The sequence below is a fragment of the Lolium rigidum genome, chromosome 3 (genome assembly GCF_022539505.1).
Source record: "Lolium rigidum isolate FL_2022 chromosome 3, APGP_CSIRO_Lrig_0.1, whole genome shotgun sequence".
Classification (NCBI taxonomy): domain Eukaryota; kingdom Viridiplantae; phylum Streptophyta; class Magnoliopsida; order Poales; family Poaceae; genus Lolium; species Lolium rigidum.
Genome location: NC_061510.1, coordinates 346,111,843 through 346,128,856, shown reverse-complemented (window position 1 = coordinate 346,128,856; position 17,014 = coordinate 346,111,843). Strand labels below are relative to the sequence as shown.

Below are 17,014 nucleotides of genomic sequence, written 5' to 3'. Positions count from 1 at the left end.
GAATCATGACTCAAATACAACAGTTTGAGCAAACTTTTTCCGTTCCAAGTAGTGAGCAATAAAGAAAATCCGAGTTTCTGGCCAGCACGAATCACAATGCAACCCGGTCCTTTATCATCATTTGACCGATAAGTAGCAAAACAGAATTATGTCATACTATGAAATCCTAGAATCATTCATGAAAACACTAATATAAACATGTATACAAAACTGAATACATTCATAAGTATTCTATCATAAACCAAAGTTCTTGTATTCTATAATTACTATACATTTTTTACTTTTCTATTTTATTTAAAGATACTATGGATTTCACAATATTTTTGTAGAACATTATTGGTTGCCATTTTTAGAAAGATTTGTTTTCATATTTTGTGATGATTAGGTTCACAATGTGCGGAGTGGAACTATGTCATACATTTGATCATATGCCATTTTGACTAGGTCCAAGGACAAAATATACCTTGTATTGAATGTTTAATGTCAAAATTGTCTAATAGGGGAGCCTAGAGAGCAAAGTAAAACTCAACTAGAAATCATGAACACAATATACTTTCTGGGTATCTATCCAGATTTTCTTAGATAAATAATGTCTACTCATCATCATCCATTGCGTAATACAGTAAGATTTTAGCGATAACTTTTAAATAGATGATCCCTTTCCTTAGCTGAGTTTTACTCATTAATTGTATGCTTGTTAGGGCAATTCAAAGAGTTTGGGATTTTTTTTATTCAAAATAAAATCAATGGAGATTTCGGAGAATTGGATCCTTACTATTTTTTCATGTGTAGGCTTTTTTCATTCACATGTTTAGAATTGTTACATTTTCCCAGTTGATTCTTTTGTGTTCGTATTTTGAAGGAAATCTCCACCAATTCAACAACTAGGTGCAATTCATTTGCTATTCTTTTGGTGTGTCAAACACTCTTTTGGGCTAGTTCTTTATTTTTCAAAATTTAAAAAATTCAGCGAGACGTGACAATCAAATCTTACGTTTTCCTATTAATTATGACATTTTAGAAATCCCACAAATAAAATAATTCATTGCTTTTATACATGTCCATTGATATTACATTTTCCATATTACATTGTAACTTCTTAATAGGTGCAAATAGGCCAAACGATATGGGCCAACTAGACTCATAGCCCTCCATACCTTGTTTATTCGGGTCTTACACATTTCAAAACAAATTAACTACTAATTTGTTCAACAAAATATGAGATATATGGCAGAAAAATTATACGACAAATTAATGATTTTTTTTTCTCAAAGTGCGTAATACCCTAATAAACCTGTATGGATGTAGTAATAAAAATAAGAGCTCCAATTTGCAAGCTTTTTTCAAGAGGTTGCATGTCATTTCATTATTGTCAAATTTCCAATGTTCATGCATGCATGGACGACGTGCACAACCATGTTGTGCCATTTCCTCCAACGAAAGCTTCAGATTGACCAGCTCGATGCAGATCCATCCTTGAAGTAATTAATAGCTCACGTCAGCTGGATCAGACGGAGACGTTCAATTGTACCACGTGCATGAAACACGCCGGTGTCAATTTGAGTGCCCACAACGTGCGTTACGTTACGCCCGGATCTCAGCCGTCGTGGCGGATCTCTGCCGTCGTGGCCTGCGTTGACACTAACGTCTACGTGTACGCACATGCAAGTATACGTGAGACAGAAGTTCATATTCCAGCCTCAAGGCGCGTTGGCGTTGGACGTGCCATGCTCGAAGGCGTCGAACATATCTCCCCCGATTTTCAAAATAATTGAGGTTTTATATGGTTTTAAGCCAAACTATCTTAATTTTGATTAATTTATAAAACATATCAATATCTAAAACATCAATTTAGGTTTATTATATTATCGTAAGGTATATTTTTCTGCTATATAGATTTAACTCTGTATATATAAACTAAATTGGTGAACTTAGTGAGGTTTGACTCATAATCTAGAACTTCAATTACTTCGGATGGAACTAGTGTATAAGAACATGCTAGAATTCGAGCCCGCGTGACACACTCGGCCGCTACTGAGCTTAGATAATATTACTCGTGAGCTAGCTCGTGTAACTCGTGATAATGCGAATAACAAAGCACATGTATTATGTGTACTACTATAATTCATACAAAATATATTTTAGATTTACATTTTATTGCATAAATCACAATAATCAATATTTTACACGAAAGGGACAAACATTACATTGCACAAATGATAACAATCAAAAATAACTTCCGAACTCGTCTCGTGTCTCTTTATTAACATGCTTAACAAGTTAAACTAGCAACTGATCTACTTGACTCGTTAAACTCAATTTTTAACAAGCTCCGATTAAAAGTATAAAACTCAACTCAACTTCTTAGTCAATGAATTCAAGCATAGTAGAGCGTCAAGGAGGGAAAGATAATGCTATGAGCCTGGGGAACTATCCCCTAATGTAAGTCAACTAATGTTGAAGAGGCCCTAGCTTACTTAGAGGGCTAAAAGACAATCGTAACCTTTGCAGCTGATCATTTTATCCTTGCAAGCGATAACTCGATGTCGTTTCAGGTGCTAAAGTCCAAGAGCATTGGCAAATCAGCTATACTGATGACCATGGCAAAGGAATATGAATAAGATCAACTATATGCGAAAATTTGACAAACTCGAGTAAGGTGGGAAAGGTACACAAAGACGGTGTATAACGAGAGAGATACAATCGATCTACTCCATAAATGAATTCATAACCACTCTATCTATTTATGTTTGTTTCGTGAATTCTCTGGTTACAATTCTTGAAACATAAAGCTTGCACCATGAAAATTTGGTAGGATGACTAGACCACTATACTTCTTAGAGGATTTTGAAAACGATCAACCATGTACAATAATTTGGAACCGATCTTGACGAACTCCAAACATAAACATGAAACGAGAGAGCTACAATTGGCGGTAGTTAGAATGTATCATGCGAGTGGAATCACCTCATATGCAAACCCCTTTCCTCTAGACATCATCATGGATCGAAACATTGGTGAAGAGATCAGGAGAGTTGAAAGTGAGGGAGATAAGTGAAGGAGCGCGGAGCGCACCATTTGCATTGTCATGCATGGGAGTGGCTCGCTTGAGGTCCCCCCTAGGGTATATGACCAAGGGATGTTTTGAAGCAATGTTCATGCCTAGCCCATCACTCACACATGCAACCACCACATGAAGAGTGCTAAGGCAACCTTGGTTGACTTTCATGCATGCCACCTAATACGCCATGTGCCCATGCTTCATGTTTGATTCTAATGTTTTCTCACTAAATGTTAAATGAAAATTAATATACATTTTTTGCGATAACACTATAAAGGAATATGAATTTTTCCATATTGTTAGACTGAACACACGTCTTTACCGAATTTGCGTCCATGAAAGGGGTCCTTTATATTTCCTGGCTAGATTATTGATGATTTCATGGGTTTCAACTATGCACATGTCTTAGAGTGACCCTCTAACTATGTCCCCATTTCGCTAAAGAACAAAGACCATACGTAAGATTTTGTTTTTAATTATTTTATGCTTTTTGCCATGGTTTGAACACATGTGTTGGTTATTTGTGCCTTGTATCTTTAACAAAGTTTAACTTACATGATATATGTTGGTTTAGTAAAATTCTAGATCCTTCATTGGCGAATTGTCTACTTCAACTGGTTGCTACCTCAATATGCCGTCTAGCACTCATTGTTTAGTTGCTTTCGAGTCTTCCTTTAATTGCCATACAGAACAAATTGAAATTATCATAATGGCTTGGGTATTCTCAGTCATTCGAAAAGTACAAGTCGTACTCCTATGTACTTTATGCTGAGTTATCTTTCATAGAATATGCCCAAACTTGTAACTTTTTTTTTTGAAAATACCAGCCTTTATTATGATAACATGGGCAGATCACCCACCAAAACTTCGGCAACCTGTGCCGGTACATCATCATCCCATACTAAAATCTAATTGGCATTTCGGTAACTTTTTTTTATCACCTGCAATACCTTATAAATATATATTGCATATACTCTATGAATAAGGGAGTAGTAGCTCATTATCGTCTCGCGATTACTTAATCGGTTGACATTGTTTTGAGACTTTTGGGCACAAAGTCAAAACATACTAAATGCTTCTTGTGTAGTATAAGATATAAACCAAAAATACCTACATAAAAGACATTGTACAGTAGTAAACAAAAACTAATCTATGATATCATAAAATAAAAATAGTGTGCCAATATTTTGGATAAGCCAACGGAGACCAAAATGACACTCAAGGCAAAAGGATGCCACCGTGGGCATCTGCCACGTATCTCCGCTTCTCCGTCTTCCTGGACGACTCGTGATCAAATCGCCAGTCGGTCGTGGGCTCACGGCTCCGTCGTCATCGTCGTCGTCCCACCCACCGGCGACTGCGAGCGAGTCGTGCCAAGCAAAAAAGAAGGCCCCAAGTACCGCCGGAGCAGCCGTTTACCCCACTCCTTCCCGCATTTAAACCCCCCTCACCCACCTCCCCCCCATAAAATGCGCCCGTTCCCAGCGCACCCATAAAAACAAAATTAAACCTAACATAGTACTAGTAGATACTATCCGCTTCCCCCGGGCCGCCCGCCCGCCTCTTCGCCGGCCAGCGCGGCGAGCGCACGCACGCACGCGCCCGATCCCGACCGCCACATGCACCCATTCTGCTGCGTGCCGCCCGTCTCCGTCTCCCCCGCCGCCTCTGCCGCCACGGCGGCGGCCGAGGCCTCCGCGGCGGCGGGTCTCCCCGCCGCGATGCCGCCGCCGCCCCCGCCACCGTCGATGCCCACCCCGCGCAGCACCTCCACCGCAGGCGAGCGCCGCGTGCGCCTCTCGGGAGTCAGCCTCGGCGGCGGCGGCTCCACCTCGCCACCTGACGGCGTGAAGCTGAACGAGATCGTCGGCGGCGGCATCTCCGGGGTCCTCTACAAGTGGGTCAACTACGGCCGCGGCTGGCGCCCGCGCTGGTTCGCGCTCAGCGACGGCGTGCTCTCCTACTACAAGATCCACGGGCCCGACCGCATCCTCCTCTCGCGCGACACCGACCGCGCCGCCAAGGTCATCGGCGAGGACTCCCTCCGCCGCCTCTCCCGCCCCTCCACCTCCTCCTCCTCCGCCGCCCCCCACTCCAACGGCCACCACCACCACAACCCGCCCCGCAAGCCCCTCGGCGAAATCCACCTCAAGGTCCTCACAACTCCCTTCCCCGTGCGTGGTCCGCAGATCCATTTCGCTCCCCGTATCTCACGCCGGAACGGGCTCCCGTGCAGGTCTCCACCGTCAGGGAGAGCAGATCGGACGACAGGCGCTTCTCGATCTTCTCGGGGACCAAGCGGCTGCACCTGCGCGCGGAGACGCGCGAGGACCGGGCCGTGTGGCTGGAGGCGCTGCGCGCCACCAAGGAGATGTTCCCCAGGATGTCCACCAGCGAGATGGTCGGGCCGGGGGACACCGCCGCCGCCGCGGCCGTCTCCACCGAGCGCCTCAGGCAGCGCCTGCAGCAGGAAGGGGTCGGCGAGGCGGCCATTGCCGACAGCGAGAGGATCGTGCGTGCCGAGTTCGAGGCCCTGCACAAGCAGCTCGTGCTCCTCAAGCAGAAACAGGCACTGCTCCTTGACACCCTACGCCATCTAGAGGTATTGCTCGTACTACTTGGCTTCAAACAGAATTTGATTGCGCATTCGGGAATGGTTTCCATCCAATGCCGTGATGTTCCATTTGGGACTACATGGTTTGGTTAATTGGTGAAACAAGTACACAGCTACTGATCTAAAAAAAAAGTACATAGGCACATCGCTACTGATGATCATTTGACGTACAGAATATTTTGGCATTTTCTGCTTTGCACATTGGAAATGCGAATTCACCGTGCTGTACTTCATTTTCTGCGCTGCTGTTTTATTTACTTTGTCAGACGTACTTGGCCTATGTAATTTAATGTGCTATCATCAAAACTGAATATTGCGATCTGTTTAATGGGTATGTATCAAGTGGAAACCTGGATTGATCATTGACTGCGTGGAAACTAGGTGAGAATGTTTTCATAAGTAGTCCAGAAACATGTAATGCTGGAGAAGGTGCATTCTACAGCCCTGTAAAAATTTCAAGATAAAACTCAAATCACATTTGGAAGATAGAGAAAATGCAATTACTGCATGAAAAAAGGCATATCACTGTTCATGCATAATTTTTCCTGTATGTTTTTCTAATCTGTCCATCTTGAGAGTTTCAAAAACCTCCACACATGATTTGGCGCTCAATTTGGGGTTCCACATGATATTTGCCCACTCTGTATAATTTTGATTATTTGACGAAAAATGGGAAATCCTTACAGGGTGGTTTTGTTTGTTTCACTGTTTTTAAATCGAAGTACAACCTTTTTGACAATGCTACTGAGACATGTGGATCTGATATTTTAGCACAGTTCAGCATGTTGTCATGTGTCGAACACATAACAACTTATAGGTGATACAGGTGCAGTTTTACCAAGTTTTAAAAATAGGTTTTAGACCGATTTTTAGGAAAACCAGTTTACTATTTTTTTTGGTAAAAAACAGTTTATAAAAAACCATGTATGGGCTAGAAGATTTGTTTGCGAGTGGACATGCGGCAAAGGAAAGCAACGTGGATAAGTTGTTGAGAAAAGAGTGGGATGGAAGGAGTTATCTAGTGCATGGAAATCGGGATTTAGGAAAACTACCAATACATGTTTTTCCCAAAATGCAAAATCTGAGGTTACGGAGAACCAAGTTCTCTATATCCATGAAATCCTAAGCATATCCTAACAATGTTTTATTCTGATTTGTAGGAAACACGTTCTGTATATGCCATGTACCCAAACAACCCCTAAATAATTTGTAGATCTATTCAGAATTTATGTTATCGATATCCTCATCTGACAAATTGTTATGTTCTGGTGCCTTGTTGTAGACAGAAAAGGTTGATTTGGAGAATACCCTCGTTGACGAGAGCCAAAGGCAGTCAAAAGAGTACGGCTCTGCTTCTAGACCAAGGAATGAGAAGTATAGTGGTATGAAAAGTTGACTATTAATTAAATGTTAATGCTACACATGTTATTTCTATGCGTGCACTCTTACCTTTGTGGCTGCAAATTTGTGGGTAAGACCATTATGGTTCATCCATGCTTTTGCTAAGGGATAATTTGATATGTCAGTGAGTACTGTTGGTCTGTAACTGACTGAGTAAATGCCACTCCAAAGTGGGCATACACCATCTAAAACATAGTTGTAAGCCTGTAACTCTCGAACTTCAAAAAAATTGTGGCAGTGTGGATTCGACTAAGCATTACTGTTTGGTCTGCCGGAATTTTTCCAAACCACTGTCATGCATAAGCAGTTGCAGTATACTAGATGGACATGGCATTCAAGGGATGTTTTGAATCCAGAGTGGATATGAAGTTATTCATGCATGCAATCTTTTTTTTGGTGTCCCATTTTCTTGGGTGGAGTTCCTTTAATTCTTGTAGAGCAGTGTTTAAATGCACTATTCTGGTCACCACTGATCATATCGAAATAGAATTGTTTTAAGTTTTTTTGGCAACTATAATTGGATTACCCTCCTATAAATGTTCAAACTCTTTTTCTGGTGTCCCATTTTCTTGGCTGGAGTTCCTTTAAGAGAAGAGCTTAAGTGCACTATTCTGGACATCACTGATCATATCAAAATAGAATTGTTTTAAGTTTATTGCCAACTATAATTGGATTACCACCAATAAATGTTCAAAAGCTGCAATTTGTTGTATGCAAATCTGTCATTTTTGTAAGGAGCTACTTGAGTTGTAAAATTTCAGTTGATCCTTATATGTAATAATCATGGCTCGTATGAAACTCTGATAACTAGAACAGTGAATCTTGTAGTTCCCTTAGTAGAACTTTCCGAGATCAATCTAGACCTTTTCGCCCTCACCTTTTTTCTTTCATAAGTTCCTCATTGCTGCTCCTAGATACAAATATTCTGAGGCCTTGAACGCGCACATTTGTTTCTCCTGCATGCAGCTCACAGTGTTATTTTCTTCCAAACTCTGTTTCGATTGTATATCCTCAATGTTGATTCATTATTTGATGTACTTTTGTGGATAAAAGTTAATATCATCACTCTTTTTCAGAAGGAAGTGCTAGTGAATCTGATGATTATAATGAACCACAAGATCCTGCTGAAGAAGAGACAGACGAGGACGAGAACATTTATTTTGATACAACAGATTTTCTTTCGTCAAGCTCTTTTAAAAGCAGTGGATCTGATTTCCAAAGATCTGAAGCTGGTTCAGATGACGAGGATGATTATCCAATGGATGGAATTGATCCTTCCATGAAGTCTGTTGGAATTAGTTATCCATACGTAAGAAGGCGTAAGAAGCTGCCAGATCCCGTTGAAAAAGAGAAGGGTGTGAGCCTGTGGTCAATGATCAAGGACAACATAGGGAAGGATCTCACCAAAGTCTGTCTACCTGTTTACTTCAATGAGCCTCTTTCATCATTACAAAAATGTTATGAGGATCTCGAGTATTCCTACCTTATTGATCGTGCATATGAATGGGGCAAAAGGGTATTTCTCCTTCCTCCCATTTTTCAGCTTGGTCACGGGAACATTTTGTATGCTTTTCCCATACGAAAGATCACATTTTATGAGTCTCACATCTCTTCTGTTGAATATTCAGGGGGATAGTCTTATGAGGATTCTTAGTGTAGCAGCATTTGCTGTTTCTGGTTATGCCTCTACGGACGGAAGGAGCTGTAAGCCCTTTAATCCCCTTCTTGGTGAGACCTACGAAGCAGATTATCCAGATAAAGGCCTCCGTTTTTTCTCAGAAAAGGTTTGGTTATGAACCTCTAAAAGTTCATTAATATGAAGAACGAGTTCTTAGTGTTGGTTTAACATAGTCAGTTGATCCTACCGTTCTTTTTCTCATAGTTTGCTAGTTTGTTGTTGTAACTTTTTTGCGAGAAATATTTGTATACCTATAAGAATTCTTTAATACAAACCATCACCTGACTGTTCCTTACCACCAAATCTGTTTTATGTAGCATTACATGTGCCTTACCGGCATCAACTATACATTAAAATGACATGGGTTGACATACTTTTCAAATATGTATCCACTGTTTTTGCAACAGTAGCCCACTTGTTTGCGTTTTCTGTTTGTAGATTACTGTAAGTTTTTTTACAGAATATTAAATAGATGGAGCATTAGAGCTGTATTCCACAACAACAAAATACTGCTCCAACTTAATATCTCATGATTGACCATTCTAAGGCTCTTGTGTCATCAAATAGCCTCTCATTGTAGACTCACAGATACCTGATGCTACTACAGATTTTCTTCAAGTATATTTCTATTTGTCTTTGCTCGTTGGTTCATAAAAGTACTTACCGCTTGGCAGGTCAGTCATCATCCTATGGTTGTTGCATGCCATTGTGAAGGAACTGGCTGGAGATTTTGGGCAGATAGCAACTTAAAGAGCAAGTTCTGGGGTCGATCCATTCAACTTGATCCTGTTGGTATGTTAACATTGGAGTTTGATGATGGTGAAGTTTTCCAATGGAGCAAGGTATTATGACCTAATTACCTACAGTCAGTCAAATATGTGAAATCATCTGACTGGAAATATGCTATCACAGGTGACCACTTCCATTTACAATCTCATATTGGGCAAACTGTACTGTGATCACTATGGCACTATGCGCATTCAAGGCAACCGTGAATATTCATGTAAGCTGAAATTCAAGGAGCAGTCAATTATTGATCGCAACCCTCATCAGGTATTTAATAATTTGCTTGTATACTGGTTGTTCATATCCCATTGTTCTATCTATTTCTCCATTTAAGTAGCAATTTGTTTGTTGCTAAGATACACCTTTTCATCTGTTCTAGTTAAGGCAAGTGATGCATCTGTGCCTGTGGAAAGGCCTTCTTTTTTAAAAAGTATGTTCAAAGTTTGGGAATCCTGGCCATCATAGAATGTAACTCGAAATGGTTGAGTATCTGTGTTATAGCCTCAAAACGTTGGGAGTTATACTGCATTAGTGTCAATGCATTTCTTGAACTACCAGTGTAAGTGAGATAGCTGATATGATTGTTCTTAGCTTCCATTCTGCTGTACAAGCTTTGTGACATACACTTTCGAGAAAATAAAGCAATATTTCACACAGTAAAATTAAATGGTATTTTGGCTCATGTAAAATCATCTACTGAAATCAGAGGGCCGTTTGTCCATATGGTTTTTTAGAACGGTATCGTCGTAAGATAAATAAAGTGCAGGGTGGGTATTTATCTAGAAAAGGAGTACTGATGTCATTCGCGTACCACCTACTCTTTGCGAATAAAATAGAGATAACTGAAAGCATAAGGCTCACTGACTCACATCCCAATAGACACTAATTCTGATCACACCAATCAAACATATGACACTTCATTTTCCAACATTGTTCCCATCCCTTTGATTCCATCAACCAAACAACTCTAAAGAAAGGAATGATGCTGCAAGACTGCTGTTACTGTTGTTAAGGTGTGGAGCCTAAGAGGTGGCAGCTTGTATCAATGACCTAAAGATACTGAAGTCTGAAGTACATTAGTACATTACTGTTCATGTAGGCGATGGCCAATGCATTCTCCTTCTTGTGCTGGTCAGCTAGAAAATGCAGTTAGTCTACATATATTAGGTTTCCATCATGAGTTAGTTTTCCCCCTTGTTTGTTGAATATTTTAGAAATAAATTTCTGTATTAGAGATGGCAGCCCTAAAATGCGGTAGGTGCTGTCTGTAATTGAAGCAAGTTTGAATTACAAAAGTCTCCCAGCTGATGTGTATCTTCTAGCACCCCTCTTCAAGCAATTGATGTTTGTTTTCTTTCATTGTGCTGATATTTACTTTCATTGTAATATGGGTTGACAACAAGCTTTATCAGTTGAATAGTGTATGCACGTGCATCCATTAGGTGAAGAAAGTATGAAGACTCCATTTGACAACCCTTATCCTTATGAAAATAATTTGTCAATAATTTTGAAAAACAATTGCACGATGTTTTTAGAAGGTCATGTTTTCATTCACAAAACACTAGATATTTTATGCCAGAGTACCTTACTCTGCAGTGCCATGTCTATGTACTTCTTAGATTATCTCAGCAGAGTTCAACCAACATATGTGCAGGTCCAAGGTGTTATTCAGGACCGAAGTGGTCGAACTGTTGCTACACTCTTTGGGAAGTGGGATGAAAGCATGCACTATGTGATGGGTGATTGCTTTGGAAAAGGCAAGGGATCAGAAAATTTCTCTGAGGCTCATTTGTTATGGAAAAGGAGTAAACCGCCCAAGTTCCCCACTCGGTACAATTTGACTAGCTTTGCAATCACACTAAATGAACTTACCCCTGGATTGAAGGTATGTGTATCACTATTGCCTTCATATTGAAATTCACTCATACGGATATAGTGGTATAGGCAGTACACTCGTACCATTGATCGATTTGTTTCTTCCAATCAACCTATATGCAGGAAAAACTACCACCAACAGACTCAAGATTGCGACCAGACCAGAGGTGCCTAGAGAATGGTGAATATGAAAGAGCAAATGCTGAGAAGTTGAGACTTGAGCAGAGACAACGGCAGGTTAGTTTATGACTTGAACCCATCACCTTTTTATTTTGGTAAACTATGGATAAGTCTATATAGGCTGCTTTGAATAATTTCATGTTCTTGTTCTCATATATATTCATTAGTTCAGATCAACTCTTCACGTAGTTATGTTGTGCAATTTGTGGATGGAACAAAATATGGCGTCAATGTTTGCGTAGATGGTCATGGATATGCTCACGCCAGTGACAAAATCCTTTGTGTTAGTACAAGATCCTATGCTCTTCACCACATGGCTCCCATAGGGGCTGCCAACTCGATCCTCTAAGGCAGCAGTAGAGATAACTTTTCTAAAATAGTTTGGATTAGATTGAGCTTGTTTCTACGTTACAATCCAGCAAACAAGGAAGCTGTACTGCCTTGTCCAGAAACCATCAACTACCATCTTTATTTTTCAAGGATACCCAGACTAGTCAACTGCCATCTAAAAAAAGCAATAATTCAGAAACCTCCATTGAGATTGGCAAAGAGAAATAATAATAATAATAATTCATAAGATAATAAAAAGCATAAGATCCCGTGCTGTTCTACACTTAGAGCTGGAGACGACCCTTACACTTATTTTTTATGTTGCTCCTTAGTCTTGTTAACCTGAGGAAGTTATGAATGAGACTGCCAGTATGCCTGATTCTTGTCCTTGCAACATGTTACATGCAATTACCATGTTGTGCACATAATCGTGGGTTGTTTATTCCTGCTCGTGTCAGCCTACTTGTGTTTGTTCACACTATGTTTTGCTTGATAGATTACAAGAAATCAGAAACATTCCATTGGCAATGAAGTCCTAATGCTGGTTTAGTCGGTGCTACACTATATTTTTTCTGAAGTATTTCGGTTAAAAGCCAACTAAAAGTTCCTCATGGACCCCGCAGTTGACCGTGAGCCGTGGAAAACGGAAACTATCCAGTTCATGTCAGCCCAAAAATTTGGCGAAGAAAAATCGGGAGACATGAGAAATAGCTGCATAAACGCACAATTTTATACTTAATAAGTTTAGTCTGCTTAAATGATTTTGGAATTGAATACTGTGATCTAATGCACAATTTTTGAGCTCAGGAAGTTTGGAAGATTAAATCAGTTGAGCTTATTTCGATTGTTGACATGATTTGCTTATTTAGTTCTTCATGAATCATGTTATGATACCAACTATGCTGCAGGCACGGAAGATGCAGGAGAGCGGGTGGAAACCTCGGTGGTTTGCGAAGGATAAAGGTACAGACACATACCGCTACCTTGGTGGTTACTGGGAATCCAGAGAAAATAGCAGCTGGGAAGACTGCCCTGACATTTTCGGACAACTTCCTAACGATTTAATGATAACTGACTAGATTCAAGTAGGTTATAGGTCTTATGGTTCTCTGATTTCTTCTTTTGGGATCCGTTGGTTCCATATTTTAGTGGTTTATAGTAGAGCAATTAAATGACTTTTGGCCTATAAGCCAAGGCTGCCCTTCAAATACATTGTTTTGCCGTACATAATAAGAGAGTGGTTCGTCCAAAATGTCACTTCGAATCATGTTTTCTTGTGAGAATGTTACTCCCACAAGTTCAGAGTGGTGTTATATAGGCCATTTGTGTATATTTGGATATGTAACTTGCATTGAAGAGCCAAAGAATATTATAGCATGGTGCATCCATGTTGGTTTGCCCCAATGTTTATCTGTCATTGGCAGCGATATGCTAGTTTAATTTTGCTTGGTATTGTGATTAAAAGCTTTATCAAGCTGCCATATTGATTCGGTAAGTCTTTTAGTTTGTTGCCTTCTCCTTTTTGTTTCTTATTTGTTTGATGACGTATCTGTCTTGCTTAGTACCAAAGAAAAACATTCACTTCCTAGATTTTCTGCATATCAGTTTTTTTTAAATATTATCTGTTGAAGTGGAACTTAGAAGTTTCCTTATATATCTGGCATATTTAATTACAATGATTGTAGCAACTAAGTTTTTTTTAGTGGAAATTCTAGAAACTAAGTTGTAGTACAAAAATTCTGAGATTTGGCTTATACAAACAGCATGGCTCTCTTCTCTCGGCTGTAAGATGGGCTGCATCACTGCATCCTCCTCGATTTATAATAATTTTTTAGTGAGTCGTCCTTTGGAAACTTGCAAAGCAATCGCTGCCAACCGCTGATGTTCTCCATCACAGAAACATGGCGACTCATGGAGCTTGCGCCTTGTGCGGGCTACTGGCTCGTGGCCAGGCTTGTTACCGTTTTCCAAGGAGTATACCATGCGGGATGCGAAGGAAGCTGCCGTCAATACTTAAATTACTTCCGTGATTTTAGGACGCTGGAAACCGATGTGAGGGGCATTTTGGTGAGAAAGAGGGAAAACTTCACCCCGCCCCTTAATCTCTGGTGAAAAACTGAAAAAACTTATACGCCTTAAGCTAAGAACCGGGGGGAGTATACGGGGAGGAGTGTTTGGGCCGACAAAGGTGGCGGTAGGCAGGTAGCACTGTGGGCTATATGGCATGCGCGAAGGAAGGCGCTGCATGAAGAAATCTTCCAAAGCCCCTTGTCCACCTTCAGTTTCATTAACAGATTCATTCACTACATGTCTGTATTTAGCGAGCCGGCGAAGCAGAAGCCAGGTGGTGTGCCACCGTTTGCTAGATGGATGCCTCCGCCATTGGGAATGACCAAAGTAACTGTTGGTGTAGCTTTATCTAAGAATGGAGGAACGGCGTCAGTCTCAGCCGTTGCACGTGATGATACGGGCATGTTCTCGGGGCATCTGTCCGGAGATCATGGAAGCAGCAGCCCGGCGAGAGGGACTTGCCTAGTGACCTGAACCTGCGGCGAGTTCGTTTGACGAGCGATTGTGCCAACGTGGTACAGACTGTGTTCTAACAGGCCAAACCACTAGGGCGATGGTCCCCCTATGGAGTAAATTACAAGGAACTACCACAATTGGGGCGAAGTGGATAGGTCAGTACCACTCTTGGTAATTTTTTCGTGTCAGTACCATTTCTGGGGCAGCCAGCAACAGATTGAGCAAATGTGGAGCAAACAGCGAATTAGGCTCTGCGGCCCCACTGTCAGTGCCAACGTGGCTAACGGCCGTGAACTATCTCCGTCTGACCCGATCGAGTGGGTCAAAACCTTCTCGCTCCACTCGACCGGACCCGACCAGTTCTCCTCTCCCGCATCTAACTGAGCGTCGCCGCCGCGCCGCCGAGCCGTGGAGCTCCGCCGTCGCCATGCCGTCCCGGAATGATGGAGAAAGCGGCGACGACGGCTTGCTCTCTCGGTTTCGGCGAGGGGCACGACTTCGACCCTCGTCCACCGGTATGTATGGCATTAGGGTTAGGGTTTGTTTTGATTTGGGATTTGTTCGTCCTAGCCTCGATTCGTCAAATTCCTTTCTGAAATCTGCTTCCTCTGGCTTGCTTTAGATTCCAGAAACCTTGCTGCACCTAGACTACACCGGCTATGATGATTGTGACATGCGTTGCAAGCATGACATGCCCATGTACAAGTATGTGTGCTTCGAAGGTGCAAACACCGGGAGGAGATTTCTTGGATGTGGAATGAAGGTATGGTTATTGCATTGTGTACATAATTTGACAGCTTGATGGCAATATTTGCGTAATTTGATATTATTTGTTAGATAATATTTGTAGAATTTGGTACATTCAATTAGCTTGATGGAATAGATGCTATTAGTTAGTCCCATCCTGGTAAATTTAGTTACTTAACAAATCTAGTAAATAGATGGAATTATTTAGTTACTGCCTCTAATAGTTATTTAACAAATTTAGTCCCAATCTTTTTGTACTGCCCCTAGTAGTTACTGCCTCTAATTTATTGGATGTGTAGGAGGAAGAGATGTGTGACAAAATCCATTGGGTTGATGGTGAATGGCCATCTACAATGAAGATATGTTTGCTGAAGATTTGGAATATGTATGAGGATGAGAGAGACACAAGGATCCATGGAAATGTGGATTATGCAACAAAGAATTATGAGCTTGTGTTACAAAAAAGGGAATTGGAGAAGAAGAACCTGGAGCTCCATAAACAGTTAGGTAACACATTGGAGCATGTTGCAGAGCTTACAACCCATGACCTAGAGCTTGAGAAGGCACAAAGGTTGAAGGCAGAGCAAAAAGTGGCCACTTTGAAGGAAGACAAGAGGAAGGCTAGAGTATCGTGTGTCCGATCTTTTCAATGCAGGCCATGTGATGAAGGACAAGCTGAAGAAGATAGCTGAAATAGTGAAGGAATGATGGTTGCTCGAAACTATGTAGCTCGTTAGGTTAAGTATTTAGTTTGTGTATGACCTATGATCATGTGTGGTTGTAATGGACTAGTAGTTTGTTATCCAGCTTGATCAATTTCAGTGTCTTGTTGAACTTGCTAGCAAGCAGTTGTTTGAACTATGATCATGTTGAATTTATGTGTGTTTGAAGTGTTGTTTGAATTATGTGGGTTTGAAGTGCTGTTGGATTTATGTGTGTTTGAAATGCTGTTGAATGAATGTGTTTAAAATCTAGGAAATGATGCTGTTGAATGAAATGAGGTTTTCGTCGACTAGTCGTTGTCGACTAAGTAATTTATGGATGAAAATGGCTGTGGCTATCAAGTGATAACATTGTTTGACAGGTTTGATTGTTGAACTGCATGCAATACAGCACAAGCACGGCGGCGCCGCCCATTTATGGTCGCCGGCGGCATCAGAGCACGGCGGCGCCGCCCATTTATGGTCACTTGCAACACAGTCAATTAGAGAGACAAAAAAGGACACAGGAACAGATAACTTGGCAGATTTGCAGACAGAAGTGCTCAGTACTATTTTACCCAGGCATCATTTAACAAATAGTAGACTTTCTCTACTATTTTACGGCACCAAAAGGATAACTAGTGGAGAACCCAACTAGTTATATAGCTGTTTGCATCAGTAAGGCCTTCTTCTGGTCCATTACAACAACTAGTGGAGAACCCAACTAGTTACACATCAGCTAGACAAAAGAATACATCAAATAAAGTAATGCCTACTTCTGGTCCATTACAACATAGATGTATAAGGATCCAACTTCATTTAGTTGTTGGAAGATCCTTCTTCCCCTTGCTCTCCAACATAGCCACAGTTAAAGTAGCCCCAGGTCCTGGTCCTTTTGAATGCTGGACCTCCTTGTCCATCATCTTCTGCTGCTGTTCTTGGTGGGACAAAAGGTTGCCTCCTAGCCCCTTCTGGACCAGTGTGCTGTTGCCTTGGACCAGCTTGTTGTTGCCTTGGACCTGGCTGTGGAGCTTGCTGCTCCCTTGGACCTGGCTGTGGAGCTTGCTGCTCCCTTGGACCTGGCTGTGGAGCAGGCTGCACAGGAGGTAGTAGCA

General features: G+C 41.3%; 1 protein-coding gene across 1 annotated transcript; it reads left to right on the top strand.

Moving 5' to 3' along the window:
- Window positions 1-4,680: 4,680 nt before the first annotated feature.
- LOC124703995 (oxysterol-binding protein-related protein 1C-like) lies at window positions 4,681-13,265 on the top strand. Its single transcript, XM_047236225.1, has 10 exons — window positions 4,681-5,214; window positions 5,298-5,663; window positions 6,958-7,057; window positions 8,153-8,592; window positions 8,705-8,860; window positions 9,429-9,596; window positions 9,667-9,807; window positions 11,195-11,425; window positions 11,539-11,652; window positions 12,834-13,265. Exons 1-10 carry the CDS (start codon window positions 4,681-4,683, stop codon window positions 13,002-13,004), a joined length of 2,421 nt encoding a protein of 806 aa, XP_047092181.1. The 3' UTR covers window positions 13,005-13,265.
- Window positions 13,266-17,014: the final 3,749 nt, after the last annotated feature.

Bases quoted from the DNA above. Each gene is read 5' to 3' on its own strand.
- LOC124703995 (XM_047236225.1), top strand. From the start codon at position 4,681: ATGCACCCATTCTGCTGCGTGCCGCCCGTCTCCGTCTCCCCCGCCGCC. The intron at 9,808-11,194 runs GTATTTAATAAT...ACATATGTGCAG, and splicing joins TTGATCGCAACCCTCATCAG to GTCCAAGGTGTTATTCAGGA. The intron at 11,653-12,833 runs GTTAGTTTATGA...ACTATGCTGCAG, and splicing joins TTGAGCAGAGACAACGGCAG to GCACGGAAGATGCAGGAGAG.